This window comes from Ascochyta rabiei, chromosome 18, assembly GCF_004011695.2.
Source record: "Ascochyta rabiei chromosome 18, complete sequence".
In the NCBI taxonomy this organism is placed as follows: domain Eukaryota; kingdom Fungi; phylum Ascomycota; class Dothideomycetes; order Pleosporales; family Didymellaceae; genus Ascochyta; species Ascochyta rabiei.
The window spans coordinates 1256244-1283573 of record NC_082422.1 but is presented as its reverse complement, the minus strand read 5'-3'; the positions used below and the strand labels follow the sequence as shown (position 1 = coordinate 1283573).

The window sequence follows — 27330 nt, the reverse complement described above, 5'->3', positions numbered from 1 at the left end:
GAGCAACCTAGAGTGCAGTGTGGTGATGACTGTAGCAGGAAAAACGTAGCACATGTGCAAAGTAGATGGCTACTCACACTCGCGGCTTACAGCTGAGATGCCAAGAGAAAACAACCACTTTGTACGTCGAAGTTGTGCGATAAGGCTGATTGATGGACCTCGTCTCATCCGTGCCCAGCGGATAACTGCACCACTCATTGTCGTGGGAGAGGGGGTCTCAGACCCCAAAGTATCAATTCTCTGCCTTTTCGCCACTGCTTATACTATACACGACAGACCACCTACCTGCTAAACACGGCCAAGGCATTCTGATTGATGATCTCAATCCCCTCCCCCCTCCACGTATCCGCCTCAACGTGACTCGTGGCATTAACCTCGAACACAAAATCACTCGGGTCCTCGACGCTATACTGCGGCCACAGCGGAACAACACCGTCTCGCCCAGGCCACGCATTCGGATCGAGATCGTGCACAAAGCTGATCCACGAGCGGCACACAAACGCACTCAACTGCGCGTACCGCTCCGGCTTGCCCTCGAACGGCTTGATGTCCGGGCGGAACCCGACGCCGGCGAGGTTGTAGAAGACGAAGCCGATCTCCTTGAAGTGGCTGATGGCTAGCTCGGGGGCGAAGCCGGCTTGGTCGGCGTTGAAGCGGTATGCGTAAGCGGGGACCTCGTGCTGCGCCCACGACTTGGCCGTCTGTCGGCGTGGTGCGATGAAGAGCTGGTCGCCGATGTAGGTAGCGACGCGGCGGAATTGGTAGCCGAAGCTGGCAGCGGGTCTTTGGTTGCCGAGGGCGGCAATGACGTTGGTAGATAGGTCGTCGGGGTAGGCGGCTAGCAGGGAGGTTTGGAGAGTAAGGGGTAGGTTGCTGGCTGTGAGTGCGGCTTGGAATTGGGCCGTGGTGTTGATGCCGTAGGGCGCGAAGGAGGCGCCTTCGTCGCTGTTGGTACCGGTGATTATGGGCACTTTTACGAACTCACCGCGGCTGAGCTGCGAGGAGCCATAGTCTTGTACCAAGTCGCCGTCGGTGACGGGAGCGAAGCCGCCAGTTGAGGAGAGCGTGCCGTTCATGGTTGCGTTGAGTGCTGAGAAGGGGGTGTCACGGAGGCACTGGATCTTGTTGGAGGACGAGGCGCATCCGACTTGAGAGACTACAGTGTTGAAGGCCGATTGAGTGGCATTCGCGCCGCGTTGGGCGTTATAGAAGATGGGGTTGCCAGACTGGAGGATCGCGGCACGGAAAAGGTGGTCGTCACGGCCGCGGTAAGCAGTGAGCTGTCAGAACTTAGTACGGGACTTTTAGAGTGTGGAACACGCCTACGTGAAAACCAATAGAAGCTGCACCGGCTGACTCGCCAAAGATGGTGACTTTCTTTGGGTCGCCTCCGAAGGCTTCGATGTTTTCCTGCACCCAGTGCAACGCCAGTCTCTGGTCTTTCAGACCGATGTTTAGTAAACCTTCGCTTGCAAGTTCATTCGAGCTAGTGAATCCCCAGAGGCTGAGACGGTAGTTGATCGAAACGCCAATGATCGGTTTGCCGATCTTGACGGACTGCTCGACGATGAAAGAGAGGTTGTAGCGCTGATCAGCGGCTCCACCTGAACTCAGTCAGTATACATCAAGAAGCTTAGCATAGCACAAAGCCTCGCCATTTGTGAATGTTCCGCCATGGATCCAGAAGGCGACTGGGAGTTTCTTGTTGTCATATCCAGATGGACGGACCACGTTGAGGTATAAGCAGTCTTCCGAGGCTTTGTAGAAGGTTTGGTCGAGCTAGTAGGACTGAGCTGTATTCAATGAGAGAACGGCACAATTACTTACCCCATAGCCGACACAGTGTGTAGCGTACTCCTTTGCATCCCGAGTCCCCTCCCAGGTCGTGTTCAACGACTGAGCTTGCCTGAACCGGAGGTCACCTAGGGGCGGCTGAGCAAACGGTACACCGAGGAAGAAATCCTGATTATACGAAGGCGAATGCACTCCCTCTATGGTGCCGTTCTTCACACGGGCAACTGTTGAAGTTTTGCTGGGAGCAGCGAGTGCGTTCACTGACAGTGCCAGCAACGCGACGAATGAGGACCACATAGCTTAGCTGCTGTCGCGATCGATCCGCAATGAATTGCTTCTCAATAAGATCAGAACTTCCGGCAGTTGTCCATACTTATGTTTGAGTTAATACTCGTCATTCCGGTATACGAAAAACCGCCGATGACGCCATTCGGCTCAAAGCTCGTTAAGGTAAGTCAAGCCTTACTGGGACCAGGGGTAGGTGCCGCTTACAGCACAAACCGCGACGGCCAGACTGTATACAGTAACGTGTAGCTGAACAAACCAATGCCGTGACCGGGACATGGCTTTGAGTTGCGGCTTCGTGCGGGTAACGTGTGATGGGTTTTGTCAATATCAACGTCCAGAAAGGGCAATGCCCACTATGGAACGACGATGGTTTCCTGCGCTACTAGAGGGTGAGCAGGTCCAGAACATGTACGGCTAAAAGACACGAGTAAGCAATACGATATCGGTGGACATGGTGCCATGTTCGCCGCACTGCACATGAAGGCCAGTGTTGCTGTGAGTCTTCGTTGGGTTCATTTGGTATGTCTATCGTCAATCGTCCCGCTCTTCCTAAGCCACGTCCGGTAATCGTACAGCGATATCGCCAGACTGAGTAATGTACCGCACCCAGGGCAGCGACGGGTATTGGAGCTACAAAACTGTCAGTGAGTCTACATTTACGCAAAGACGTAGAGCTTACCTTTGGCTCGATGATCTTGAGGTACCGAACTTGGATACCACTTGTTGTGAAGTATGGAATCTCGAACTTGACGTTGATCGGCCTCTTTGCCTTTCCTCCGCCAACACCTCCCATGCTTCCACCGAAACCACCCATCATACCGCCACCCTTCTCGTCATCACCCCGTACAGAGGGTAAGCCAAGTTCTGCGCGCATCAAGAACTCCTTTCCTCCTCCAAATTGCTTAATCTTCCAGACGATCGAGGATGTCTCAGGAGCGTAGTGTACCGTACCGATGTTTGTGCGGAAGCGAGGTGTATCGGCGTCTTCAGGAACGGGTATCGAAATCTGGACATTGTTTGCTGTGCTTCGCCGCTTGAACTGTGCCTTGGCCTGTTCGGTGTCAGCTATGTTCTTGGCGAGAAGGACAGTGCACATACCTTGAGCATGTATTCTATCCTGCTTCCAGAGTGACTCTCTACTATGCATTCGACCCAGATCAAAGGCTTCACCTGTGTGTTGAGGCGGTAGCTCATCAGTTCAAACTCGCCGTCGGGCGGGATGAAGCTGATCGTTCGGTCGTTCTCGAATCTTGACAATCGCACACACTGATGAAACTTGACGTCTTCCATCTCGACCGCCTTTCCTCGTGTCGCCCTCCCGGTGGTCTCAAACATAGCCTTGTCGTTCAAGCCCAAGCGCAGCTCAGGCATACCGGAGAGGTAGCACTTCATCTTGATCGCACCCAAGATCTCCGAGCGCAACACGTTTCCGTTTGCCGAGACCAGGAGGTTGAGCGACTCCACAACATCGAGGAAGACTTCGTTTTTGCGGTAGCGAATGCCCTCACTTCGCCAGCTGACAGCATTGGTGACTGCAATGGGCGGCCGTGCCTGCACCTCGAGTTTGTGCGATTCTTGTGTGATGTACTCTTGCAGGATCTTGGTTTCGGTCGTTTGCGGGTAGCCAAAGTCCATCATTTCGTCCAGCAGCTCGTAGATGACGACAAAGTTGTCTCGTATGCTTTCCTCCTCGAGCTCCTTGAAGTATTCTGTAAAGACCTCGACGATCTTGTGGAGGAAGAGCAGGATCTCGGCGGCGTTGGTGTTGCGCTTGGTGAGGGCGAGCAGGTACAGGTTGTTATGGCGAATGTAGAGGTAGTTGATGCCTTCGTTGGAGAAGCATGGCGGCACGGCAGAGCTCTCTTCTTCGGCCTCACTGAGCAGCACGGGGAACTTGTCGACCGCCGACATGGGAATGTCACCGCGGTAGTTGCGCGCCAGCAGGGTCTGTACACGCCCGTTAGCAGGCGGCTCCTCCAAGAACACCCCACAAGCGTACTTTGCCCTTCAGGTCGAGAAAGAACACCGCTGACGCCATTGTGCGTGGCTTCGATCGTCAAGCAAAGTGTCGCTGGTTTGGGTCCTCTACAAGTTCATTGTGCGCGGGCACGAGAGAAAGGCCGACGTCGTTGGCGGTGTGATGTTGCTGCCGCACCCTGAACCCATGCATGGAACTGGCCTTCGGGAGCCCGCAATTGCCAAGCCCGCTAGCATCGTTCCTGCCTGACGGTCTGCGGAGCTGACACACATCACACACCACCACAACAGCGTCGCAGCAGAACATCGGGGAACCTCCAGGGCCTGCTACCACCCTGTCAACCTAGTCAACACACATCCAGTCGTGCCACAACATCTCCTTCTCCTTCACCTTTGCTCTTTGTCGTGCAATCAATGACGTCATTACCCTGTTTGGACGTCACTGCCATGGACCAGTTCACAAGCGCTGTATCAACTGAACATCAAGCAGCTGCTGTCCAAAATCACGTAGAGGTCCGGGTTGCTGCCAAAACATCCATCTACTCCGCCAAAACGTCCATCTACTCAGCCAAAACTTTCATCTACTCAGCCAAAACTTTCATCTACTCAGCCAAAACTTTCATCTACTCAGCCCTGCACTTCATCTACTCAGCCCTGCACTTCATCTTCTTCCAAAGAAGCTGCGCAAGTGGTCGGCCTGCAGCCCTCTGCGAAGCTTGCTCCCCCTTGTCCGGCTCTGGCAAGGCTTGTCTCGACTTCGCCGACAAGGTCGTTATGAACGTGAACCTGTGAAGGCCTTCCTGCTTCTACCTGTAGAAACGATATGTTTCCCAAAACGCCATTGGCAGCTCGTCTTGCCAAATAAGTAAATCCGCTCAATGACGTCCGTGTCCAAGGTTGGTTCACTGGCACTCTGCATCCACAAGGTCCGTATGCACCTCAGCCTGCACCCTTGCATCACTTCGGTGCCACAGCAGGGCTCCCTTGCGCAGCAATCTACCTATTGTCAGGCAGCACATGTGACGAGTTTGAGAACATCGTTTTTGACATTACGACATTCTATCCGAAGATGGTGCAGACTTGCTTATGTTGGAAGCAAATCACACGACCCATTCGTCACAGTTCCCCAGATTCTGGGGATCGCCGGGCCTAAAGCGCGGGGAAGCCCAGTGTCGCTGCGTTGACAGCATTCGAACGCAGCCAATGGAAACAAGCGCTTCATGCACTCTTCCGTCATGACAGGATGGCCCATACAAGCTGCGGGAGGCTCGTATCCTTTGTTGAAGTAGCTAAGACGCTCATCAAGACCACGCACACGCATAACTCATGCAGCTCTTATACACCCACTCATCTAGACACTGCCAAAACACCGCGAAATCAAAACATGTTCGGTCTTGGCTCTGGAAAGCCATACTTTGGCCTAACAGGGACATGGCTCACTGTATGGGTCACTGTAGCCTGTGCAACAGACATGGTCAGCTTGCACGCCGACTGCCGAGTCGACGGACCTAACAGATTGGCAGACGCTTTTTGGCTACGATCAGGGTGTTTTTGGTTCGTTAGCACGGTCTCCGTGCTGAACACACTTTTAACTTGTCCTAGGCGGCGTCATCGTCACCCCAGATTTTCTCGATCAGCTTGACCTGAATGGAAAGACATCACTCATCAGTACAGTCACAGCAATCTACGATATCGGATGTTTCTTCGGTGCCATCTCTGTCTGCGCAATCGGTGATCCGCTCGGCAGGAAGAAATGCGTTCTACTAGGCACAACCATCATGAGCATTGGTGCAATCATCCAGATAGCTTCTTTCAATGTCCCCGAAATGATCGTTGGAAGGTGGGCCTGTCAAGTTACTTGAAAGTCTCAATCACTGAACATACCACAGAATTATTGCCGGGATAGGAAACGGTATCAACACGTCAACAGGTACGATGCAGCGTCCGTGGATAGCGGGTTATACTAACAGCTGTAGCGCCTGTGTGGCAGGGAGAAACTTCAAAGGCTAGCTGGCGCGGCAAGTTGATCATCATCGAGATGATCATGAATATTGCCGGTTTCTCGCTTTCTAATTGGGTCACTTATGGCTTCTCGTGAGCTGAGCCGCACCAGATCCGCATCTCCCGCTGACCTTGAACAGATTTGTCGCAGGAAGCCCGGCATGGCGCGTTCCGCTAGCGTTTCAATTTTTGTTCATCATCATCCTTTTCGCGACTGTCCCGTGGTTACCAGAGTCGCCCAGGTGGTTGATGGCAAAAGGGCGTGTTGACGAAGCCGAGCGGATTCTTGCTGACTTGGAAGCGACTGATGTCGATGATCCCTTCATCATTACCCAGTCTAAAGACATTCAATGGGCCGTGCAGTACGAGAAGGACCACGCTGTACGTTGGCGCGATCTGCTCCGTGGCCGAACTGGAGACCAGGCCGGTACGCATACGATCAGGCGAGTACTTCTTGGCATGGGAACTCAGGCCATGCAGCAGCTATGTAGGTTCCATTTTCACCACCAACCTCAACTACTGACAGAGTCACAGCTGGAATCAATGTGACTTCCTACTACCTGCCTACCGTTCTGATCGAGTCGGTGGGCCTCACCAACAATCTCGCACGTCTTTTGGCTGCATGCAACTCAGTATCTTACCTCCTTTTCTCTCTCATCGGCATCCCTAATGTCGAGCGCTGGGGCAGGAGGAAGATGATGATGTATGCTGCAGCAGGTCAGTTCTTCTGCTACACCATCATCACAATCTGCATTCGGTACAACGAGGACACATCGCTATCAGTAACCACAAACCAAGCCTGGGCTAAGGGCTCCATTGCGTTCTTCTTCCTATACTACGTCTTCTTTGGTATTGGATGGCAGGGTGTGCCTTGGGTGAGTCTTCACCTCGTCGAGATGGAACAGCATTGCTGATCACGAACAGCTCTACCCGACAGAGATCAATTCCATGGCCATGCGAACAAAAGGCGCTGCACTTGGCACAGCGACGAATTGGTAAGTCAGACGGCACGAAAGCTGAAAGCGTTGCTTACCAAAGATTCAAGGATCTTCAACTTCATGGTTGTTGAAATCACGCCTCCCGGAATCAGGAGCCTGCAATGGCGTTTCTACATCATCTGGTGTGTGTTCAACTTCACCTTCATCCCAATAGGTAAGTCACTTCCGTCGGCACATGTTCTCTCTCCTGACGAGTTCACCAGTCTATTTCCTCTACCCAGAAACCGCCGGCAGAACGCTCGAGGATCTGGATCGCTACTTTGCGGGCGACGCCCCTCTACTTGTGTTCAAGGACAAGGAAGCCATCGCTTCAAAACGACCGGACAAGTATGTTGAGAATGAGAAAGCTGAGATGAGGAGGCATAGTAGCGTGGTTGCGGGCGACGTCGCTGCTGCGAATGCTGCGCATCAGAGAAAGTCCAGCGCGGAATACCATGACGACATTTGAGGTCTAGATTGGACGGGAAACGAACATCAACAGTTTCCTGATACTCAAAGTCGCTTGTTGGATTTGGGCACTAGTGAGATGTGGTATGAGAGAACATATTTGCACGATATTGTTAACAGCACATACCAAGGAGCAAGTCCACTTCCTTAACGATACGAAGCAGTTGAGTCTCAACAACTCGCTTCCATCTAATGTTCCTACTACGTAAACTGCTCAGCACCCAACTTCGCATTCAAATTCATCTTCAACAAGTCCTTCTCCAGAATCTCATCCCGCCTCGCCACCAAATCCTCAACATCCCAATTGGCATCCACAAACCTGCCGCTGAGAAAAGCCCGATCCACGCCCTCCCACCCAGCTAGCCACACGCCAACCCCACCAACCAGCTCCGGCGTATCATCAGCGAATTTCTTGAAGTCTTCTCCCGTCATCTCCGTAAGCACGATACCAGGATGCAGCGCTGCAGCCAGCACATTCGGCCTCTCGACCGCAAGATACGCCATCAGCTCGAGAACCGCGAGTTTGGAGATGCCGTAGGCGCTCAGCGAGGGGAAGACTAGATACGCCGATCCGGTCGTGAGGGTGATGATCTTCGCTGGGGTGGCCGGAGAGGGCAGGAGTTTGAGGAAGTGCTGCGTTACGAGGAAGGTGCCGCGGATGTTCAGGGTCTGTGGACTGGGGTCAGTAAAAAAACAATTCGATGCGGGGGGGGGAAGTGCGTGCCATTTCATTCCACCAGCGCTGCTGGTCGACGTCTTGGATTGGCGCTATGGCTTGGTGGATCGCGGCGTTGTTTACAAGCACGTCGGCGTGGCCGTACTCTTCCTTCACCCTCTCAAACAGCAAGGCGACGGATGCGGGGTCGCTGACGTCGGTAGGCACAACGAGTGTTTCGACACCCGGGTGGGATTTGGCGAGGGTGTCGGCTACTTGTTGGAGTTTTCCGGCTGTGCGAGCCACGAGGACAATGGCTTTTGCGCCGGCGGCTGCAAATGAGGGCGCGAATCCGAGCGCGCCCAGGCCTTGGCTGGCTCCGGTGATGAGTACGACTTTACCCTTCTGTGAGAGAGCGGGTTGGGTGGGATCGATGGCTGGGTAGACATCGCGGTGGGTTCTCGCAGTGAACTGCATGGACGTTACGAAGTGGTCGGCTGGAAGGTGCTCCATTGCTATAGTTGGCGGCCGAAGTCGATCGGGAAGAAGAAGGCTGAAGGGCTCCGAAGTAGAATGAATATGTGTGGTTCAGAAGTAAGGAGAAGAGGGCAGCTTATGCTCTATTTATCTTTAGTCTTACATCTCGATAACCGTGACCAAGAGATATGCTTTGAAACACGTTACCATGCTCAGACGGAATATTCCCAATTTCCGGTCGAGATCTACTTCAGCCGTCCATAGACAGACTTGGAACACACGTTGTGGCTAAAACTGTACAGTAAGCAGACCCACGATGTATGCATGAGCAGGGATTACTTCCTCCCCTAATAAGCCTAGTGACTTCCCACTGTTCTACAAGATTCCTCAAACAGAGTATACGATCCGTCATTCCAAGCAAGCATGACGGAACTCTGGCTTACGATATGCATGACCTCATCTCGAATCAGCTCGTCGCTACCGGCAAAGACTTTGTCCACCCACAACACGCTTTTGACAAGCTGCAGCAACTCCCTCCATTCTTGAAGCCGAAGACTGCCCATGACCATCGCCAACATAGACACGAACTGACTACGTTCTATCAAGTCGCTTGTTTCGAATGCTGCAAAGTACAGAGACCACACGAGTAGTGGCTTGAGATCACCCCATCCTGTCTTGTGCTGCAAGAGCACGATCTGGAGGTTCTTCGATATGGCTGCGGTCCACACAGGGGATTGTCCCAGAGCTCGCCAGCACGGAGCCAGGAACAGGAGGGTGCCGAGTCGACACACCTCTTCTAGTACGTTCTCTAGTCCGTTGCCGCGGCTCAGAGGCCGTGTAGCGAGCAGGCGCCACACGATCGCCTCGATCCAACTACCACTTGTTACTGCCAACTCCAGCTGTTGGTGGTTGAGGGTGCTGGCGAGCGAGATCAAGTGCACTATGTCGTCGAATATGGAAATCCAGTCCATTTGCATTGGCATCTGCTGTTTCCATGCGAATGAAATGGCACTTTGGGGTCGGGGGGTGCCGGATGGCGATCTACACTCTGCTGCCCATTGGCGAGGTAACGGCGCTGAAGGAGGTATGTCCTGTGCGAAAGAGCCCATAAGATCGCCCCTGTCGTCCGTCAGTGGGTTTTCTAAAGCACAACAGTCATGTGCATTTGTTGCAGACAATAGACGACATACCACGAGACTGTGATTCGGAGGTGTTCCTCGTGAATCGTGTCATATCCACCTCTCATCTCGATTATCTTCACAAGTGCATCCTGGTGTTGCTTCCACTCACCGCCGGCGAAACTGCCCAATAAAGCCTGCGCCTGTAAGTTATAGCAGCCAGCGTCAGTGGTTTTGCTTACATGATGACAAGTGAATGAGACGATGACGCCGACAGCCTCATTGCTTGTATACTTGCTTGAATCACTCATCAACTCCCTCGCCAAACGAAGCGCCTTGTGATGGTGCACCAGCGCCAGCGCATTGTCCTGCGATGGAAAGCGCCCGTTTGTCTTCTGAAAGAGGAAGTTCTGAGAGTTGGCTAACAAGTGATGGAAAGCTGCGGGACTATCGAGCCCGACTGGGAACCAACATCCTCTCATGTGGCTTGTGTGTGTGGAATCTGGACTGAAGACTAGCTCTTATTAAGAACACTCTCCCCCATTCGAGCGGCGTACTTACTGTTCGCAAGCAAAGCCCGGGCATCATTGTCCAGTTCAATGGGATATCGACTGAAAGGATCCGTGGATCCGCTGCCAAGACGATCCATGTTTGGCTGCCGCTCCGTGGGGTTGCGAAGCTGAAGGACGATCTCGTTGCGCCCACGCTTCGTCTTGGGCTTCCTGCGCGCTTTGCCAACTTCAGTCATGGCGAGACGCCGTATGCGGAGTTGTGTTTCTCCATCTTTCAGATCGTCAGGATGCTTGAGATTCACGAAGTTGAAGGTAGGTTTTGATGATCTGTCCATCGCGCAGTGTCGTTTAATAGGTGATACTGAGTGTCAAAACTAGTCCGGCGCTGCTGATATATGTTTCATGGAAAACATGTACTCCGACAGCATGCTTATGCAATCAGGCTTCAATACCAGCTAACACTGTGGAGGTCTACAGCACAAGCGGGGCGGGACGAGGCTGACAGCGATAACGTGCAGGGGTCGATTCGCTGAGGCAATGCCATCGACGCCTCATGCAAGCAGCCACGAAGTACGGGGACGAATTCCATGAAGGAAGCAAGTCGAGACAACAGCTGCTGGGCAGGTCCAAGACGAAGCTGCATGCGGGCTTCATCGTCACTGAAAGCTAATTTCACCATTGCAGCCACAGCAATGCGAGGAAAGCAATTTTACAAATCATCCCGAATCACCTGCAATGGAAAACCACACACAAGCATCAACGCGAGCATCAACCTGTCTTGCGGTTCGTGGATCGTCGCGTCGCGGCGCGTCGCAGCCTGAGCTTTTAGTCCGAGCCCACAGCGGGCGCTAGTTCTGCTTACGTGATGCGTGAGCTTGAATAAATTTCTCGCCGCGCGCGAGGCTTCTCTTCTTCAACGCACCATCAGACAGTTCATCCGCCTATCTCATCAGCCTCTTACGTTTTGTTCGAGCGCTATCGAGTACTTACATTGGGCGGTTGCGATTCAGCGCTGCGGAGAAGGACGCTTTTGAGCACCATTAGAGCTGGCTGCGCATTTTTCACTGTTGCGCAGGCGGTGTCATAGGGGCTGTACATATCCATATGCATACGTGATGATCTTTTTGAGTAAGATTTGAATCGTGGTCGGGCATCACGGCGCTGTCGAAGTTGGACTCTTTCGAGTTCTGTGAAACTTGTTCATCACGCCTGAGGGCCCATGCAGAATAATAGCAGTGCCCACGCTGATTCGAGCCAATTGTTCTACGTACGTCGGTCCCTGTGTATGCTGAAAGAGTAGGTTCGCACTGCCCTGTCGAGCTGAATCATGGCGTTGTGAAACAAGGCTGGCTTAGCAAGACATCATGTACAAGCACAACCTTGTTCACACTGTAGACACACAGCAACAACAGGATGAAGAGACATGTCTTTGCGATTCGATACCACCCGAACCAACGAAACCAACACTACACAAGTCTCGACCCCGTAACATGACTTCAGTAAACAACGTCGCCGCCACTCCCTCGTCTGAAGTCCAGGACCGACTGTTCAAGATTGCAAATCAGGTAGCCCTAAAGTACGCCAAAGACTATTCGTGGTCAACATGGCACTCTTGGAACGTAGTCAACCAAGCCGCGGGACTTGACGTGGGCCTACTGGGGACTGGCCGCTCCTTCTGGCACACGACTGGACGCTTCGCAACGTGCTTGGGTGTATCTACACGCATTGTTACTGAACTGCAGGCCACCATCGGTAGCAGCATGGATCGGGGCTTTCGCCAGTATGCTAATCATGTTCACCTGATGACGTGCGCGCGGCATGCAGGAGCAGAAACAAAGTACCATGCTGTGGTCGGCATGTGCTTGGATACATTTGCGCTTGTCATCGACCACGCTCTACACCCCGTGGCCATGGAGATTCCTCTCGGCGGCGCGTTCTACACGGCTGCTTACATTCCGCTTTCTGGACCAGAGGGCATGGAGCGCTTCAGGTATTTCCGCCAAGCTGGTGAGTTCAAGCTGACTATGGATAACGCATCTCCCCTGCAGACTCCCACACGCGCGTCTCTTTACTTCTCAGAGATGGACGTGGACGCTACAACCACCCAACTAGCGATCCCAGCTGCTCTCGAGCTACAGCCAGTCAAGGGCCAGTCGCACATCCTCATGCCTCCTCGCAAGCACGTCTCCGTGCGCTCGCTCCTCGACGAGAAGCCCGCGCTCATTGCCGCCGAGCCCGTCGACGGGAAATGGCTTGCAACGACGCTGCGCGTGCAACTCGACTTTGCGAGCCCCATGTTGACGGTGCAGATCCCCATGGCCGACTGGATCATGAAGCCGCAAGGCAAGGGCTGGTTAGGGAAGCTCTGCCACCACGCGCCCCCGGGTTTGATGCTTACCACTACAGATGCCACTGTCCTGCTCCAGGTCGAGCTCGATGCCGAGAACTCCGCGCACTGCTGCAAGGAGTTGAAGGAGGTCGAGTTCTTGTCCGCGCTCTGTGGTGAGTTTGGTCTGCGTCGTCAAGGGTTGATGAGCATGGTGGATTCGGTTTACCGGACGTGGACACCGTATCGCCTGAAACGTGCGGATAGTATCATCGACGGTGAAGTATCAGGAGACGGGGTCTGAGAGAGTCTGATGTTTTCCTGCCGTGCTGGTTCGTGGTAGACAAGGTAGATAGGGGCAGGGCCAGTTGGTAACGCACAATCGTAAGCTTCGTGGTAGAGCGAATATCATCTCTGTGACGGTTATGCTTACCTGATTTGGCACATCAGACCCACAGACCTCGGCAACTCACCTATCTTTCCCCGCGGGAGTGTATAGCCGGAACCTCAGCATCCAACAATGTCGACGTCGAGCATGCGCTATAGCTATACAGACATCGCAACGCTCTCAAGCTCGCGAGAGCTGCCCCCAAAGAACATCATACAGCTGACACAGTAACAACCACACACACAATGGCGAACGCATCCTACCAACCACCGCCGCTCACCGGGCTGCGCGTACTCGAGTTCGCAGGCCTCGCGCCAGGTAGGTTCAACAGCCACACAAGACAAGAGACTATGCCGACGACACACAGGGCCATTTGCAGGCATGCTGCTAGCCGACTACGGCGCAACCGTGCTGCGGCTCGACCGCGCGCCAGCCCACAAGTCCGGCGCGCCCAGCGACCAGCTCACGCGGCGCAAGACCAGCATCTGCGTGAACATGAAGACGCCATCCGGGCTCGAGCTCATCAGAAAAATCGTCCCCATCGTAGACATCATCATCGACCCCTTCCGGCCCGGCGTGCTCGAAAAAGCTGGACTGGGTCCTGACGTGCTGCTGAAGCTCAATCCGAGATTGATAGTGGCGCGCATGACGGGGTTTAGGAGAGACGGGAAGTACAGCGCCATGGCGGGGCACGACATAAACTACATTGCTGTCTCCGGCGTCTTGTCGTTGTTTGGGCGCAAGGGAGAAAAACCGTACCCGCCCGGCAACCTCATGGGCGACTTTGCTGGCGGCGGTGCCATGTGCTTTATCGGTATCTTGCTGGCGTTGCTGGCGAGAGAGAGGAGCGGGATCGGACAGGTGGTCGAGGCGAATATGGTGGACGGTAGTGCGATTCTTGCGACGATGCCGAGGCTGGGGATGAAGAGCCAGATTTGGGGAGCGGAGAGGGGCACCAACATGCTGGACGGCGGGGCGCCCTTTTACGACACTTACGAGACCAGGGATGGAAAGTACATGGCTGTGTAGGTGTCGTTGCTCTCGGTTTGTGGGCATTGCAAGCTGACAAATGAGTAGTGGTGCGATCGAGCCACAGTTCTGGGCTGCGCTGCTCAAGGGCCTTGAGCTGAAGCCGTCTGATCTGCCCGGTAGTCGTGACAACAAGGCTGACTGGCCAAAGCTGAAGGACCTCTTCACCGCCGTGTTCAAGAGGAAGACGCGCGATGAGTGGGAGGCCATCTTTGACGGTACAGACGCCTGTTGTACACCAGTATTTACCCAGCCAGAATTGGAAGCGCAAGGGTTCGACCAGCGGCCGGCGGTAACGCTGAAGTCGTCGCCAGCATTGGCTGTCCACGAAGGCGAGGATTCGAGGCCTGCCGCTGTGGGGCAGGGCATTGGTCTGGAAGGTAGCGGATGGATCGAGCGGGGATTGAAGGCTGGCGACGGCGGAGAAGAGACGCTTACGAGGTGGACAGGGTGGACCAAGGGTCGACAGTTTGTTGACGAGAGCGGCCTGCTGGGATGGAAGGACGCGGCGAAGCTATGATTGAGCCTGTTCTGTGGTGAGTGGTAGAGTCAGTCTCAGCGTGCGATTGGGCGTGTGTTGGCCAGCAGGCTGAATGTACAAAGCTTCTGTTGTTCCTACACACGATAGTTATACAGCCAAGGAATTCGCTCAGGCCCTCTGCTGCCTCTTCTTCGGCTTCCCAGTCTTCTTTCCGGCGTTCCTCAGCTTCTTCCTCTCGATGTTGGCCTGTATTCTGGCGTTCGACTTGCGCCACGCGGCCCATCGGTCGCCAGGGACGAACTTCTTGACCTGCACATTCGCCTTCTCCGCTGCGCGACCAATCTCCCAGTTGGCTTCGCGGAAAGCGTATCCCTTGTTGGCCTTGGAGATGACCTTTCCGTGCCGCGGTGTGTCCACGATGCTGCTGTCGCTGCCCGAGCCTTCTCGGACGTGCAGATCGTTGACCACCACCTGCGCGCTCGCCTCTGTCTGGGTGACTGGCACGGCAACGAAGCCCAACCGTCTCGCTCGGGGGGCGTTTCGTGGGTAGGGCAGTTGGTGGTCTTTCTCGAGCGCCACGCCAATGTACTGGCGCTTGGGGTGCTTGAGCGGGTCCTTGTAGTATCGAACGTATCCAGACTCGGTGGCAAAGATACAGTGGTCACGGCCGAATTTGCAGTTCTCTCCGGGGAACCAGTGTGTGCCGCGCTGGCGGAAGATGATGTTTCCGGGGATCACATACTCTCCTACACGTCGTCGTCAGCCGTCTACTCCCTCTGCTGCATTGCCGGCTGCACGTGGTACCTCCGCTCTTCTTCGCACCCAGTCGCTTTCCTGGCCCGTCCTTGGCACCGTTGGCTCGCCCTTGGGCCTGATGGGCTGAATGTCTGACGAGCGACAGGCTCGGTGCGTGTGCGGAGGCGCCGTTCGCGGTACGGAGGGCATCGATGACGCGAGAGGCTGGGAGGATGAAGGTCGAGGGCGTCTGGATCGATGCGCGTACGGGCGCGAGTATCCGTGGGAGCAGCATGGCTGCGCTGGTGTTGACGTTGCTGCTGCCCGTCATGGCTGTCCGAGAGTTTTCGACATGGCGTCTTCCCACCTGGGCCTAGCGTCACGCTTCTCCGGCCGCACCTGCAGCTCCTCACAGGCTCACACAGCAGAACCATGTCAGTTATATCGCCACGTGGAACCAGATCGTTTGCTTTGTCTTCATCTCTAGTTTTGTGTTGGAGCACGCACGCGGCTGCACAAAAAAAAGCCGCACACAGTAAATGCTGAGGTTCTCTACCACCACCTACACCACCACCCACACACTTAATTTTTAGTGTATTTTTATTACAGCTGTTATGCCTGTTATAGGAGATTATAATTACTACTAAATACTAACAAAGGCTAGCATATGTGCTGACTGCTCCTACAATACAGTAATAGAGGATGATAGGCAGATAGATAGATAATAGGGGTAAGATTTAAATTATTACAACTCTACAACTACACAGTTAAAAATAAGTTGAAAACACGTAATACATCTCCTAACTAAGCGCTACAGTTTGGTATATCTGGAATTAATTAATTGACGTTGTAGGGGGAGCTGTGTGGGTGGTGCTGGATTTCGGCTCATTTGTGTGTGCGGCTTTTTTTCGCAGCCGCGCGGCACGCTACGATGGAAGGCAGGTACTTTTGCATAACGTTTACACTTCGAGCCAGAAGCCACCATCAAAGCGATTCCAAATCTACATTCGAGAACTTCGAGAGAACTTCGAAACCGCGACACTATCGTGTCATCATGTCCCCACGCCACCAACGCCAAAGAAAAATGTCGATAGGCTAGAATGTGGGTATCGTAGAATAATTCGGGTCCGTCGTGGAACTTGTCCGACAAGTAGCAAAGCTGTCTTGGGTCGGTCGACAGCATCCCTAAGCGTAGCGGTTGAGTGACGCTGTCTGCAATATTGCTCTTAGAACGGCGGCTTTCATCGCTACACGTCGTGGGCATTCAGCCAGTCTGGGGATAAGACAGCGAGGCAGCTGCCTTTGAGAAAAGTGCGACTTTGAGTTGCCTGTAGGCTTCGATGGCAGCCTCGCAGGACATGGTGTCGGCATCGGAGGTGAATGGTTGCTGAGGGCTCCGTTGGATGGACAAGGTCCATGATGTGATGGTCGAGGCTCGTCCTTGGCTTAGATATGGGTGGTAGGACTGTTGAGATGCCATAGAGGCCATGGTATCTGAAGAGCAGATGGATGATGCCCGCGATGAAGATTCTTGAGACATTGTCGTACTTGATGGCATGGGCTTGAAGGCGGGATATATTCACAATGGACGATTTGCAATTGTTCCAGGAGCCGACAGACTATTTCAATCCCCCGGTAATCCTGCGACACGTCTTCCATGATTCGGCTTCCCCAGAGCGCGTGATGAGACTCTTAGCAGGCCCACAGAGACCAATCTATCCTTAGCACCAGACAAGAATTGCCATACCGAACCGGAAGACAGTGGACTGCCCACGAGGACCTGCGAAAACACGATGCAACGTCCGCGAGTTGGGCTCGAGATTAGCGAAACCAGCCCAATGAGCGTTTAGGAGATTTGGTGGGCCTGGGTTGCATCCTGCAGGTGATTTCGCAGTGTGGACAGAAATCACGCGTTTTTGACAAATTGTCGTTCTACGCGAGATCTCATACAGGCCGCGATCCTAGACGGCTTGTGGTGAGTATTTGAAATGTTCCCAAACGAGGCGGCGCTAGCACATCTTCTAAAACATTCTCCCATACGTCGCCGCGTTGCAATCACGCAATCACTCAAATCTCGTTTGCGCTTGACGCCCAAAGAAAGCTTAATTTGTTTGGGAGCCAATGCGGACGTGTACTGGCCTCCACTCGGCTCCCCTTGCGCTTCACCCACGCTCAGTCATGCGCCGAGGACCCTTGAGAAGCCCAACTTCCAAGCTAAGCACGACCCACGGAGAGTCCACCTTGTATTGATTTGCATGCTCACCATACTGTCGGGTCGGCTCGAACATCGTCTACCTCAACATTGTTACGATACGTCGCTAGAGTAACGTCGACCCGTGGGACCTCCACAACACGACTGATGCGCTTTTCACATCACCTATCAAGACCTCCACATGGGTTTACTGCACTGCAGTAATCCTCTCAAGGCGTCCTTTTGCTGCTCCATCGACGATACCGCCTGCATACACTACCACCAGTCACCGACAATTCGCTATTAGACCGCTTACCTGCAGCGTACTGACAAATATCAAAGACCACCAAGACTCCCAGCAAGCTGAGGAACACGACCATGTCCCACTATCTCCACACTCCATCCTTGCTGGCATTTGGCTACCTGGAAAGCCCGGATACGATGCATCACCGTATATCAACTTGTTGAAGGTCCCTGTTTTCCGTTGAATGAGATGCTAAGGCCTGCATCGCGAACAACTCAATTATTGTGCGGCACAGCAACGGAGCGCATCACTGCGAAATCTTCAGATCCATAAATCATGTCCCTTCCAATGAAGCCGCACAATTCTTCCAATGAAGCCGCACAATTCTTCCAATGAAGCCGCACAATTCTTCCAATGAAGCCGCACAATTCTTCCAATGAAGCCACACAAGCAAGGCCTGGACGCTTCCCAATTCAGATGCTTGGACCGACAGCACTTTTGCTTATCTTCGGCCACTTCACTGCTCGATCTGGGAACAGGTTGGCGGGACTACGATACTCTCCCTTTTGCGTATCTAACTAAATTCCAACATCATCCAGATCCACGGTCACTTGTTCCCGCCCTTTCCGCAACGTGGAAATAGCACAGCCTCTGCTTCCTCTCTGTTCAGGTTTGAATTGACGCATTAGCTTTGACCAAGAGAGTTTTTGTCTTGGTGCAGTCGTACAGCTTGAATGTGCTGGTACCTAACATCTGACTCTGTAAACTCCGGATCTTTGGGACCACGGTTCGGCTGGCGGTTGACCTCTACGTATAAGGCTCACGATCAGAGTAGAGGAAATCCCACCTCTGTGACACGTACTGGCAGGAACTCAACAAAGAAGCGCCCCAGGAGTTGCTTCTTCAAGTGCAGAAAGCCCAAGACGCGTCACAATATTGGACAACCCCGCGGTCAACCGTGGGTCGCAATCGTCTCGATGTTCTTAGCGCATATCTGTCCCAGTCTTCTCTACCCTCGACCAACTTATCCTACCGTCCATCTACAACGATCCAGCTTGGCAGTGCAGCAAACAAGATGCATCACACCAGAAGCTCTTTGTTATAGTTTCACATTAGCAGCAGACAGCGGCACTGGTGATCATCGCATTTTCAACAATCATCGGTCGTCGTTGAAGTCCAAGGTAATAGTATCGTGCGTGAGTAGTCCTAGGTATTCGTCGTCAACAAACCGTCGACCTTACATCATTCTACCACGGTTCAAACCCGTTGACGGGAGGCTCCTAACCGGCCGTCAAGCAGAACCAAATACAAAGCTTTTCTCCAACATCTCATGGTAGACCACAAGTACTCTTCTCATAGGTCTCACCGACCGGCCCAAGCCTCGCACGTTCGAAAATGAGTGACACGCTTTACGATCCACACACGATGGACACGCACTCTCCGAGCTGGTTCATCCTGTCGCAGAAGGCCACGGCGAACCTCCAGCAGTCCGCTTTGATCCCCGCTCTTCTCTTCACGAGCCTGGCGCTGCTGGTCGTGTTACTCCGATGGTACAGCAGGATCTGCCTTGCGCCGGGTAAATGGGGTGTTGAGGATTATTTCATCAGCGTGGCACTGGTGTGTAAAATCACGACGTGGGGGGCCCTCAGACTGACCCAAACCTAGCTTCTGTCCATCAGTATGACTGCGGTAGTCGGCGCAGGTAGGCACACTTCTTGCGGTCAGCTCAACAGCGGTCTGACAAGATGCTTGCAGAATCCGGCCTCGATATGGCCCCAGCCACGGACGAACAGTCCAGTCTCCACCGACTCTCTAAAATGCTCAAAGTACGCATAACATCACCCCTTGCAGCTCTTCCGTCCACGACTAACGGCCCATCAGCTCATCTTCGCACACTCCCTCCTCTACCAGCTGTCTGTCAATCTGGTCAAAGCCGGGTTCACGCTCCAATACTTGCGCATCTTCTCGCACTTGCAGTGGCCAAGATACTACTGCTACGTTCTGCTCCTGCTGATTCTTGGCGCGACTGCCTGGGGCGTCTTCGGTATCATTTTCCTGTGCAACCCGGTCAATACGTACTGGGACGGGAGAGTGGATGGGGAGTGTAAGAATGCAGAGCATCACTTTCTGCGCACGGGCATTCTGGGCATCGTCATCGATTGGGCGATTTGGGTCCTGCCGATGCCGATAGTAGGGAAGTTAAAGCTGCCGAGGAGACAGAAATGGGGGCTTTGGGTGGTGTTTGGGCTGGGTGGATTGTAAGCCTGGTGGTGCTGGTGATGTTCGGCGTTCGAAATGCTAACTGCTGGTAGTGTGTGCATCGTGAGTATCTTGAGACTGACGCTGGTGCAAGACGCTGCTCGTCGAGGCAATATGACAGGTATGTCTTGGCTACTCTGACTACCTTGAGGGTTCGCTCGCTAAGATTGTACAGCATCAGGCACGCATGCAGCTGTGTGGTCGACGATCGAGGTCAATGTCGCTATCATCTGTGCTTCGGCCCTCGTCATGAAACCGTTGTTCACTAAATGGCTACCGGCGATAGTGTCCGAGCAGCCTATGTCGGCCAGCGAAGACAGGAGACAGTTCATGCGGTTGACAGGCCTGGCTATGTTGAATGGCGGCTCGGTGGACGAGATGAAAGCAAGAGAACCGAATGCGAGACGTGATACAGGGGTTGGGATGGGCCCTGGGCGTCGAGGTGTCGAGAGCAGCCAAGTGCCAGTGAGAGCAGAGAGACGGAGTGGCCCGAGTTCGAGTACGGGTACGAGCACAAATACAAGTAGCCTGCAATGACACCGCACGTTCAAGCTCTCAGGCTTCGACAAGACATCAGTCCGTGCAAGAGTCGTGCTCGGCACGGTAAGCCTTGCAGAGGCCGTGCGTGGCTTTGACGTGGTCTCTGGCTCTGGAAGACCGTCTACTTGCATTCTGTGGATGACTTCAGGCCCGCCTGTTGCGCTGTCGAAGCACCTTGCCGGTATGACGTAGGCCTCGTTCTCTAGCAGCGCTGCAGTTCTTACAAGCGTGTGTCCGAACCCACCTGCGAGCAGAGTGTGCATGAGACGCTGCTGAGCATTTGTTCACACGCAAGATTCCTCGAAGCCCTGCCGCATCTGGAGATCTGCCTGTTGACGGCATATGACGCTGGCCGACCTTGTCTTGGAGCTCGCGCGCACGTCCCGTTTCTTAGCGCAGTCTGTGGAGCAGCCTCCAACCTGCACCATCACCACCGTTGATGCTCAATCGCCCTCGCCTCACCAAGCGCCCTTCTCTGCTCGACCTCATCCAGAAGAAGAACATCTCCTACATATCGACCTTTGCGAGCAGCAGCAGCCTGTTCGAAGACGACGTCGAGCCGCGCACGGTCCCGCTCCCCAGGAGCCCACCGCCAACACCGCACCGCGAAGACGTCAGCGAACCACCACCGCCACCCATCGCATTGACCGAGGACAGCAAGCAGCAACGCAAAGAGAAGCAAGCAGCAACGATGGGCCCGGTAAGCTCTTCCGTGACGCAGCGTGGGCGCGGCGCAGGCAGCTAATTGGCGGGGTGGCAGAAACCAAAGAAGCAGCAGGAGAAGCCCCAGTCGCAGCAGGCCGAGGGCAAGCAACCTGATGGTGAGTGCGCCTCCGTGCGACGGTTTCCCGCCTTCTCAAGCCTCTGCTGACTATTCACAGGCCAGGTCTTCTCCGTCTCCGGGTACGTCACCGCATCGTTTGCCGTCTACACCACCTGCTAACCACCCCAGTCCCGTCATCGTGGCCGAGAACATGATTGGTGTTGCCATGTACGAACTTGTAGGTGGCATGCATACGCTTCGCAAAGGCACAGGCTGACGCTTCCAGGTCCGTGTTGGCCACGACAACCTCGTCGGAGAAGTCATTCGGATTGATAACGACAAGGCCACCATTCAGGTGTACGAGGAGACTGGTACGAAAAGCGCAACGACAAACTACCACGACACGCACTAACCAACTGCAGCTGGCGTCACCGTGGGCGACCCTGTCACAAGGTCCGGACAGCCTTTGTCCGTCGAGCTTGGCCCTGGTCTCATGGAGACAATCTACGACGGTATCCAGCGTCCCCTCAAGGGTATCGCCGACGACTCCAACTCGATCTACATCCCCCGTGGTATCGACCTGCCCGCCCTCGACCGCAAGAAGAAGTGGGACTTCACACCCGGCAGCCTCAAGGTTGGCGACCACATCACGGGTGGAGATGTCTTCGGTACCGTCTTTGAGAACTCCCTGCTCAGCGAGCACAAGATCCTCCTCCCGCCCCGTGCGCGTGGAACTATCACCCGCATCGCCGAGAAGGGCAGCTACACCGTTGACGAGAAGATTCTCGAGATCGAGTTCAACGGCACCAAGTCTGAGCACAGCATGATGCACCGATGGCCTGTGCGAGTGCCTCGCCCTTCCAACGAGAAGCTGTCGTCCGACCGGCCCCTCATTGTCGGCCAGCGTGTCTTGGACTCGCTTTTCCCCTCCGTTCAGGGTGGTACCGTCTGCATTCCTGGCGCTTTCGGTTGTGGAAAGACTGTCATTTCCCAGTCGCTGTCCAAGTTCTCCAACTCTGACATCATCGTCTACGTCGGATGTGAGCGGCGTGTCTGATCTTCTATCGAGTCATCAGCTAACCAGAGTACAGGTGGTGAGCGCGGTAACGAGATGGCTGAAGTCCTGATGGACTTCCCCGAGCTGACCATCGAGGTCAACGGCAAGAAGGAGCCCATTATGAAGCGTACAACGCTTATCGCCAACACCTCAAACATGCCCGTGGCTGCCCGTGAAGCCTCCATCTACACCGGAGTGAGTACTGTTTTTCCTTTCGTTTGACACTGACGACCTCCCCTATGCTCAGTCCCTCTTTTTCTCTTGAGGGTTTGACTCGGGGATGACTTCCTCCACGCTGCTACTTCTTCTTTTCCTTGGGCTTTCTTTCTTTCTTTCCGCGTAGTGCTTCCCGCTCTCGGGCTGAACCACTTGCATCATGTACTTTTTTTGTTGTCCACACTTCGCTTCTCTTCATCTCAACCCCGGAACTGGACATGGACAACGCAATGCCTGGAAATGCCGAACAATGCAATGCCGGGTTCGAAGATGCTGCTACCGCCAAACTCGAGAACCTTACCTATCAGCTGGGGAGCGTCGATGCACCCTCGTGGTACCGCAACGCCGACTTCAGGGTTCACTTCAGAGACCCTTTCACATACAATGCCCTTGCCCATCTGGGGCCTCTGACACTCGCTATGGGTCTGGACGATTCTTTCTCTCGGATAAGCTGCTTTCGCTGGACTTTTTTTCGAACTCCGCCTCAACCTTACGAAGAGGACCCTGCCGAGAAGCTTTGGGGTGATTTTGTCTTCTCAATGACCAAGGCGTTTCATCCACCTGAGCTGTATGTCGGCTCGAGTACAGATGGTTGCACGGCATTCCCAGCGCATCGACAAATACCGCGCGCGCAGGAGTCTCTCCCCGCTGTGTTCAGCTGGCGTTCGACAATGGCTATTCCATTCAGCCTTCTGGATTTCGTTTGACTGCCTCCAGAGTGCCAGGACCTCTATCAAGTCTCAGCACGCAGAGAATTGTAGGCTCGCAATATTTTCACGGCCTCTTCTTATGTCCTGGCGTCCTGTATTTTCCTTGACTACCTCCGGATTTTCTCAACCTCCTCTCAAGTCCTTTCACGCAAAAGATGATATCACTGCTACCACATTGTACGCCTGCTAACGAGCTTCAGATTACGGTAGCAGAATATTTTCGCGACCAGGGCAAGGACGTCGCCATGATGGCTGACTCGTCCTCGCGATGGGCTGAGGCGCTCCGTGAAATTTCGGGTCGTCTGGGTGAAATGCCGGCTGATCAGGGATTCCCCGCTTACCTCAGCGCCAAGCTCGCGTCCTTCTACGAGCGCGCCGGTCGCGTCACTGCTCTCGGTAGCCCCGAGCGTCACGGATCGGTTTCCATTGTCGGTGCCGTCAGTCCTCCGGGTGGTGATTTCTCCGACCCTGTCACGACGAGTACACTCAACATTGTGCAAGTCTTCTGGGGACTCGACAAGAAGCTCGCTCAGCGAAAGCATTTCCCCTCGGTCAACACGTCCATCAGTTACTCCAAGTACACAACGCCGCTCGACAAGTACTATGCGGAGAACAACCCCGACTTCCCTCGCCTTCGCGACCGCATCAAGGAGCTTCTCACAACATCCGACGACCTCGACCAGGTGGTGCAGCTCGTGGGTAAGTCCGCGCTGGGCGACTCTGACAAGATTACGCTCGATGTTGCGACCCTGCTCAAGGAAGACTTCCTGCAGCAGAACGGTTACTCGGACTACGACCAGTTCTGTCCGCTGTGGAAGACGGAGTGGATGATGAAGAACATGATGGCGTTCCACGACGAGGCACAGAAGGCAGTTGCCCAGGGACACAGCTGGCCCAAGGTCCGAGACGCGACCTCTGAGATTCAGAGCCAGCTGCGCAGCATGAAGTTCGAGGTACCTTCTGAAGGCGAGGAGGCCATCACGAAGAAGGTGAGTCGCGCTGGAAACCTTGTGCTGGCTTTGACTAACATGATGTACAGTACGAGCAGCTGTTGCAGAAGCTGACGGAGAAGTTCGCCTCTGTCATTGACGAGTAGGCGCGGGTACGAGAAGGCGGTGTTTGCATAGCGAGATAGCGCCGAGTATTCTGCCGAAGATAGACTGTGAAATCTACCAAGACCACCCAAATGTTGTCGCCTGAAATCGCTGACGACGCGTGCACGTGTCCTGTGACGGCAGCAGCAGCAGCAGCAGCAGCAGCAGCTCTGATGTGCTTGGTCCAAGTCGTGAGGGTTCTTCGGAGGTTGCAGGCGGCGTGCAGAAGAGCGCCGGGCTTCTTCGGTGAAATGTAAGATCTGCTTGCTGGTAATCAGCCGGCCGTGTGTAGAAGGTGTAGACGGTGTAGAAGGTCTAGAAGGCAAGCACGGTGACGAAAGGTGCTCAGCCACAGTGGCGCTCTTAGCTCGCTCGGGGACAGGTGCGCGCTGCAACATTGAACAAGCCAACAAGGCATTCAAGCTCAAGCTCAAGCTCGCGAGACCCAAACACTCCCGCATCGGCGCCCGAACGAACGAGTGCTGCTCCCCTACGTATCCTCCTGCGTGCGCATATCGACTGCGCATTCCCAACCGCCGCCCACCTCTGCCCACCATGGCGGCAAACCCTAATGCGTACGTGCTGTCTCTTGAGGGGCATCTGGGGACGCGGCCTGGGGTCTGAAGCTAACAGGGTGACAGCATCAACGTCAACGACCCCAGCTTGATCACCCTCGTGAACAAGCTGCAAGACGTCTTCACCACAGTTGGAGTAGGTTCCCGCCGGCCTGCACCGCACCTGCGCCTGCGCTGCCCCGTCCTGCTTGCGGCGCGCCCACATGCAAGCCGCCATATGCTGATGCCTACCTCAGGTGCAAAACCCCATAGACCTGCCCCAGATCGCCGTCGTTGGGTCGCAGTCCAGCGGAAAGAGCTCGGTGCTCGAGAACATTGTCGGTCGCGATTTGTAAGTGTCTCGGGGTCCTGCGCGCCCTGTTGCAGCCAGATTGGGCCCCCGTGCTGACGGCTTGTCACCACAGCCTGCCTCGAGGCTCCGGCATCGTCACCCGAAGACCGCTCATCCTGCAGCTCATCAACCGCGCCGCGCAATCGAACGGAGTAAAGGCCGAGGAGGTCAAGACCAGCGATGCCGAGTCCAACGTCGACGAGTGGGGAGAGTTCCTGCACATTCCCGGCCAGAAGTTCCACGACTTCAACAAGATCAGAGAGGAGATCATCCGCGAGACAGAGGCAAAGACGGGACGCAATGCCGGCATTTCACCAGCACCCATCAACCTGAGGATATACTCGCCCAACGTCCTGACGCTCACGCTTGTCGATCTGCCCGGTTTGACACGAGTGCCGGTCGGAGACCAGCCGAGGGACATTGAGCGACAGATCCAAGAAATGGTCCTGAAGCAGATCAGCAAGCCCAACGCCATCATCCTCGCCGTCACTGCCGCAAACACCGATTTGGCCAACTCGGACGGTCTGAAGCTGGCGCGAGAGGTCGACCCCGAGGGTCAGCGAACAATTGGTGTGTTGACAAAGGTCGATCTGATGGACGAGGGAACAGACGTGGTCGACATTCTCGCCGGCCGCATCATTCCTCTGCGCTTGGGCTACGTCCCGGTCGTGAACCGTGGGCAAAGGGATATCGAGAACAAGAAGGCCATCTCCCACGCTCTGGAGCACGAGAAGCAGTTTTTCGAGAACCACAAGGCCTACCGCAACAAGGCTTCCTACTGCGGCACACCGTATCTTGCTCGCAAGCTCAACCTGGTAGGCATTCAGCTTGTCGCACTCTCTGGTGCACCTGCTAACAGTGTTAGATCCTCATGATGCACATCAAGCAGACACTCCCCGACATCAAAGCGCGTATTGCATCATCTCTGCAAAAGTACCAGCTCGAGCTTGGCCAACTCGGAAACTCCATGCTCGGCAACAGTTCGAACATCGTTCTCAACATGATCACAGAGTTCACCAACGAGTACAGGGGCGTTCTCGACGGCAACAACCAGGAGCTGTCCGCGACAGAGCTCTCGGGTGGTGCGCGTATTTCCTTTGTCTACCACGAACTGTACGCGAACGGCGTCAAGGCTGTAGATCCCTTCGACCAGGTCAAGGACGTTGATATCAGGACTGTGCTCTACAACTCTTCCGGTTCCTCTCCTGCGCTGTTCGTTGGAACAACAGCATTCGAGCTCATTGTCAAGCAGCAGATCAAGCGACTGGAGGACCCCAGCTTGAAGTGTGTGAGCCTGGTCTACGACGAGTTGATCCGCATCCTTGGCCAGCTCCTGAACAAGCCGACTTTCAGGCGGTACCCCGCGCTCAAGGAGAAGTTGTATGCGGTTGTTGTTCAATTCTTCAAGAAGGCCATGGACCCCACCAACAAGCTCGTCCGTGACCTCGTCGGTATGGAGTCCATCTACATCAACACTGGCCACCCCGACTTCATCAACGGTTCGCGTGCTATGGCCATTGTGCACGAGCGACACAACTCTGCCAAGCCGCAGCAGGTGGACCCTAAAACGGGCAAGCCCATCGCACCCCAGGTCCCCCCTCGATCGATGTCACCTACCCTTGGAAGCGAGGAGGGCGGCGGTTTCTTTGGCTCGTTCTTCGCTAGTAAGAACAAGAAGAAGATGGCGGCTATGGAGCCACCGCCAGCAACACTGAAGGCCTCTGGTACTCTTTCGGAGAAGGAGGCGCAGGAGGTGGAAGTCATCAGTAAGTGTGGTCAACTCTCAATTCTCGAGCCACTGCTAACGGCTGTGTAGAGCTCCTCATTACATCCTACTTCAACATCGTCCGCCGCACAATGATCGACATGGTCCCCAAGGCCATCATGCTTAACCTTGTTTCGTGGTCGAGGGAGAACATGCAGGGCGAGCTTCTCACCAACATGTACAAGACTGACGAGCTCGACGAGCTGCTGAAGGAGTCGGAGTACACCGTCAGGAGGCGGAAGGACTGCCAGCAGATGGTGGAGAGTCTGACAAAGGCACAGGAGATTGTCAACCAAGTGCAGTAGCTGGAGAGACTGGATGGTTAGATTTCTGCTACTTTCTCCGGGCTGGCATTCTCA

At 54.5% G+C, this 27330-nt stretch overlaps 14 protein-coding genes across 14 annotated transcripts, besides 4 other annotated features; 8 read left to right on the top strand and 6 right to left on the bottom strand.

The window, feature by feature from the left end:
- Positions 1 to 281: 281 nt before the first annotated feature.
- EKO05_0010233 (uncharacterized protein) lies at positions 282 to 2091 on the bottom strand (the record flags this gene model as incomplete). Its single annotated transcript, XM_059637714.1, has 4 exons — positions 282 to 1280; positions 1327 to 1604; positions 1656 to 1779; positions 1828 to 2091. 4 exons carry the CDS (start codon positions 2089 to 2091, stop codon positions 282 to 284), a joined length of 1665 nt encoding a protein of 554 aa, XP_059493697.1.
- A 540-nt stretch (positions 2092 to 2631) lies between these two features.
- On the bottom strand, positions 2632 to 4120 carry EKO05_0010232 (AP-1 adaptor complex mu subunit Apm1; the record flags this gene model as incomplete). Its single annotated transcript, XM_038942789.1, has 4 exons — positions 2632 to 2712; positions 2762 to 3133; positions 3181 to 4029; positions 4082 to 4120. The coding sequence occupies 4 exons, from the start codon at positions 4118 to 4120 to the stop codon at positions 2632 to 2634; spliced, it is 1341 nt and encodes a 446-aa protein (XP_038794778.1).
- Positions 4121 to 4473: 353 nt separating this feature from the next.
- Positions 4474 to 4851, top strand: EKO05_0010231 (uncharacterized protein; the record flags this gene model as incomplete). The annotated part of the gene is made up of 1 exon (XM_038947047.1): positions 4474 to 4851. One exon carries the CDS (start codon positions 4474 to 4476, stop codon positions 4849 to 4851), a length of 378 nt encoding a protein of 125 aa, XP_038794777.1.
- Positions 4852 to 4937: 86 nt separating this feature from the next.
- Positions 4938 to 5243, top strand: EKO05_0010230 (uncharacterized protein; the record flags this gene model as incomplete). The annotated part of the gene is made up of 1 exon (XM_059637713.1): positions 4938 to 5243. One exon carries the CDS (start codon positions 4938 to 4940, stop codon positions 5241 to 5243), a length of 306 nt encoding a protein of 101 aa, XP_059493696.1.
- A 59-nt stretch (positions 5244 to 5302) lies between these two features.
- EKO05_0010229 (uncharacterized protein) lies at positions 5303 to 7506 on the top strand (the record flags this gene model as incomplete). The annotated part of the gene is made up of 10 exons (XM_038942885.2): positions 5303 to 5533; positions 5583 to 5613; positions 5662 to 5899; positions 5949 to 5989; positions 6036 to 6153; positions 6201 to 6547; positions 6595 to 6935; positions 6985 to 7055; positions 7106 to 7212; positions 7262 to 7506. The coding sequence occupies 10 exons, from the start codon at positions 5303 to 5305 to the stop codon at positions 7504 to 7506; spliced, it is 1770 nt and encodes a 589-aa protein (XP_038794776.2).
- A 200-nt stretch (positions 7507 to 7706) lies between these two features.
- EKO05_0010228 (uncharacterized protein) lies at positions 7707 to 8673 on the bottom strand (the record flags this gene model as incomplete). Its single annotated transcript, XM_059637712.1, has 2 exons — positions 7707 to 8181; positions 8243 to 8673. The coding sequence occupies 2 exons, from the start codon at positions 8671 to 8673 to the stop codon at positions 7707 to 7709; spliced, it is 906 nt and encodes a 301-aa protein (XP_059493695.1).
- Positions 8674 to 8993: 320 nt separating this feature from the next.
- EKO05_0010227 (uncharacterized protein) lies at positions 8994 to 10602 on the bottom strand (the record flags this gene model as incomplete). The annotated part of the gene is made up of 4 exons (XM_038942783.2): positions 8994 to 9756; positions 9828 to 9952; positions 9998 to 10269; positions 10317 to 10602. 4 exons carry the CDS (start codon positions 10600 to 10602, stop codon positions 8994 to 8996), a joined length of 1446 nt encoding a protein of 481 aa, XP_038794775.2.
- Positions 10603 to 11631: 1029 nt separating this feature from the next.
- Positions 11632 to 12897, top strand: EKO05_0010226 (uncharacterized protein; the record flags this gene model as incomplete). Its single annotated transcript, XM_038947046.1, has 1 exon — positions 11632 to 12897. One exon carries the CDS (start codon positions 11632 to 11634, stop codon positions 12895 to 12897), a length of 1266 nt encoding a protein of 421 aa, XP_038794774.1.
- Positions 12898 to 13226: 329 nt separating this feature from the next.
- EKO05_0010225 (Alpha-methylacyl-CoA racemase) lies at positions 13227 to 14530 on the top strand (the record flags this gene model as incomplete). Its single annotated transcript, XM_038942914.1, has 3 exons — positions 13227 to 13299; positions 13349 to 14006; positions 14059 to 14530. 3 exons carry the CDS (start codon positions 13227 to 13229, stop codon positions 14528 to 14530), a joined length of 1203 nt encoding a protein of 400 aa, XP_038794773.1.
- A 129-nt stretch (positions 14531 to 14659) lies between these two features.
- EKO05_0010224 (Isocitrate dehydrogenase (NAD(+))) lies at positions 14660 to 15557 on the bottom strand (the record flags this gene model as incomplete). The annotated part of the gene is made up of 2 exons (XM_038942915.2): positions 14660 to 15237; positions 15296 to 15557. 2 exons carry the CDS (start codon positions 15555 to 15557, stop codon positions 14660 to 14662), a joined length of 840 nt encoding a protein of 279 aa, XP_038794772.2.
- A 364-nt stretch (positions 15558 to 15921) lies between these two features.
- Positions 15922 to 15954: a tandem repeat.
- A 536-nt stretch (positions 15955 to 16490) lies between these two features.
- Positions 16491 to 16715, bottom strand: EKO05_0010223 (uncharacterized protein; the record flags this gene model as incomplete). The annotated part of the gene is made up of 1 exon (XM_038947045.2): positions 16491 to 16715. The coding sequence occupies one exon, from the start codon at positions 16713 to 16715 to the stop codon at positions 16491 to 16493; it is 225 nt and encodes a 74-aa protein (XP_038794771.2).
- Positions 16716 to 19086: 2371 nt separating this feature from the next.
- Positions 19087 to 20457, top strand: EKO05_0010222 (uncharacterized protein; the record flags this gene model as incomplete). The annotated part of the gene is made up of 6 exons (XM_038942876.2): positions 19087 to 19278; positions 19327 to 19363; positions 19417 to 19487; positions 19543 to 19919; positions 19974 to 20041; positions 20096 to 20457. 6 exons carry the CDS (start codon positions 19087 to 19089, stop codon positions 20455 to 20457), a joined length of 1107 nt encoding a protein of 368 aa, XP_038794770.2.
- Positions 20411 to 20446: a tandem repeat.
- Positions 20458 to 20899: 442 nt separating the features above from the next.
- EKO05_0010221 (H(+)-transporting two-sector ATPase) lies at positions 20900 to 24302 on the top strand (the record flags this gene model as incomplete). The annotated part of the gene is made up of 9 exons (XM_059637711.1): positions 20900 to 21160; positions 21221 to 21281; positions 21342 to 21363; positions 21413 to 21461; positions 21510 to 21594; positions 21646 to 22263; positions 22315 to 22475; positions 23407 to 24195; positions 24246 to 24302. The coding sequence occupies 9 exons, from the start codon at positions 20900 to 20902 to the stop codon at positions 24300 to 24302; spliced, it is 2103 nt and encodes a 700-aa protein (XP_059493694.1).
- A 138-nt stretch (positions 24303 to 24440) lies between these two features.
- Positions 24441 to 24469: a tandem repeat.
- Positions 24470 to 24586: 117 nt separating this feature from the next.
- Positions 24587 to 24623: a tandem repeat.
- Positions 24624 to 24855: 232 nt separating this feature from the next.
- Positions 24856 to 27276, top strand: EKO05_0010220 (Dynamin GTPase; the record flags this gene model as incomplete). Its single annotated transcript, XM_038942881.1, has 6 exons — positions 24856 to 24875; positions 24942 to 25011; positions 25112 to 25206; positions 25280 to 26021; positions 26072 to 26972; positions 27023 to 27276. The coding sequence occupies 6 exons, from the start codon at positions 24856 to 24858 to the stop codon at positions 27274 to 27276; spliced, it is 2082 nt and encodes a 693-aa protein (XP_038794766.1).
- Between the last annotated feature and the right edge of the window lie 54 nt (positions 27277 to 27330).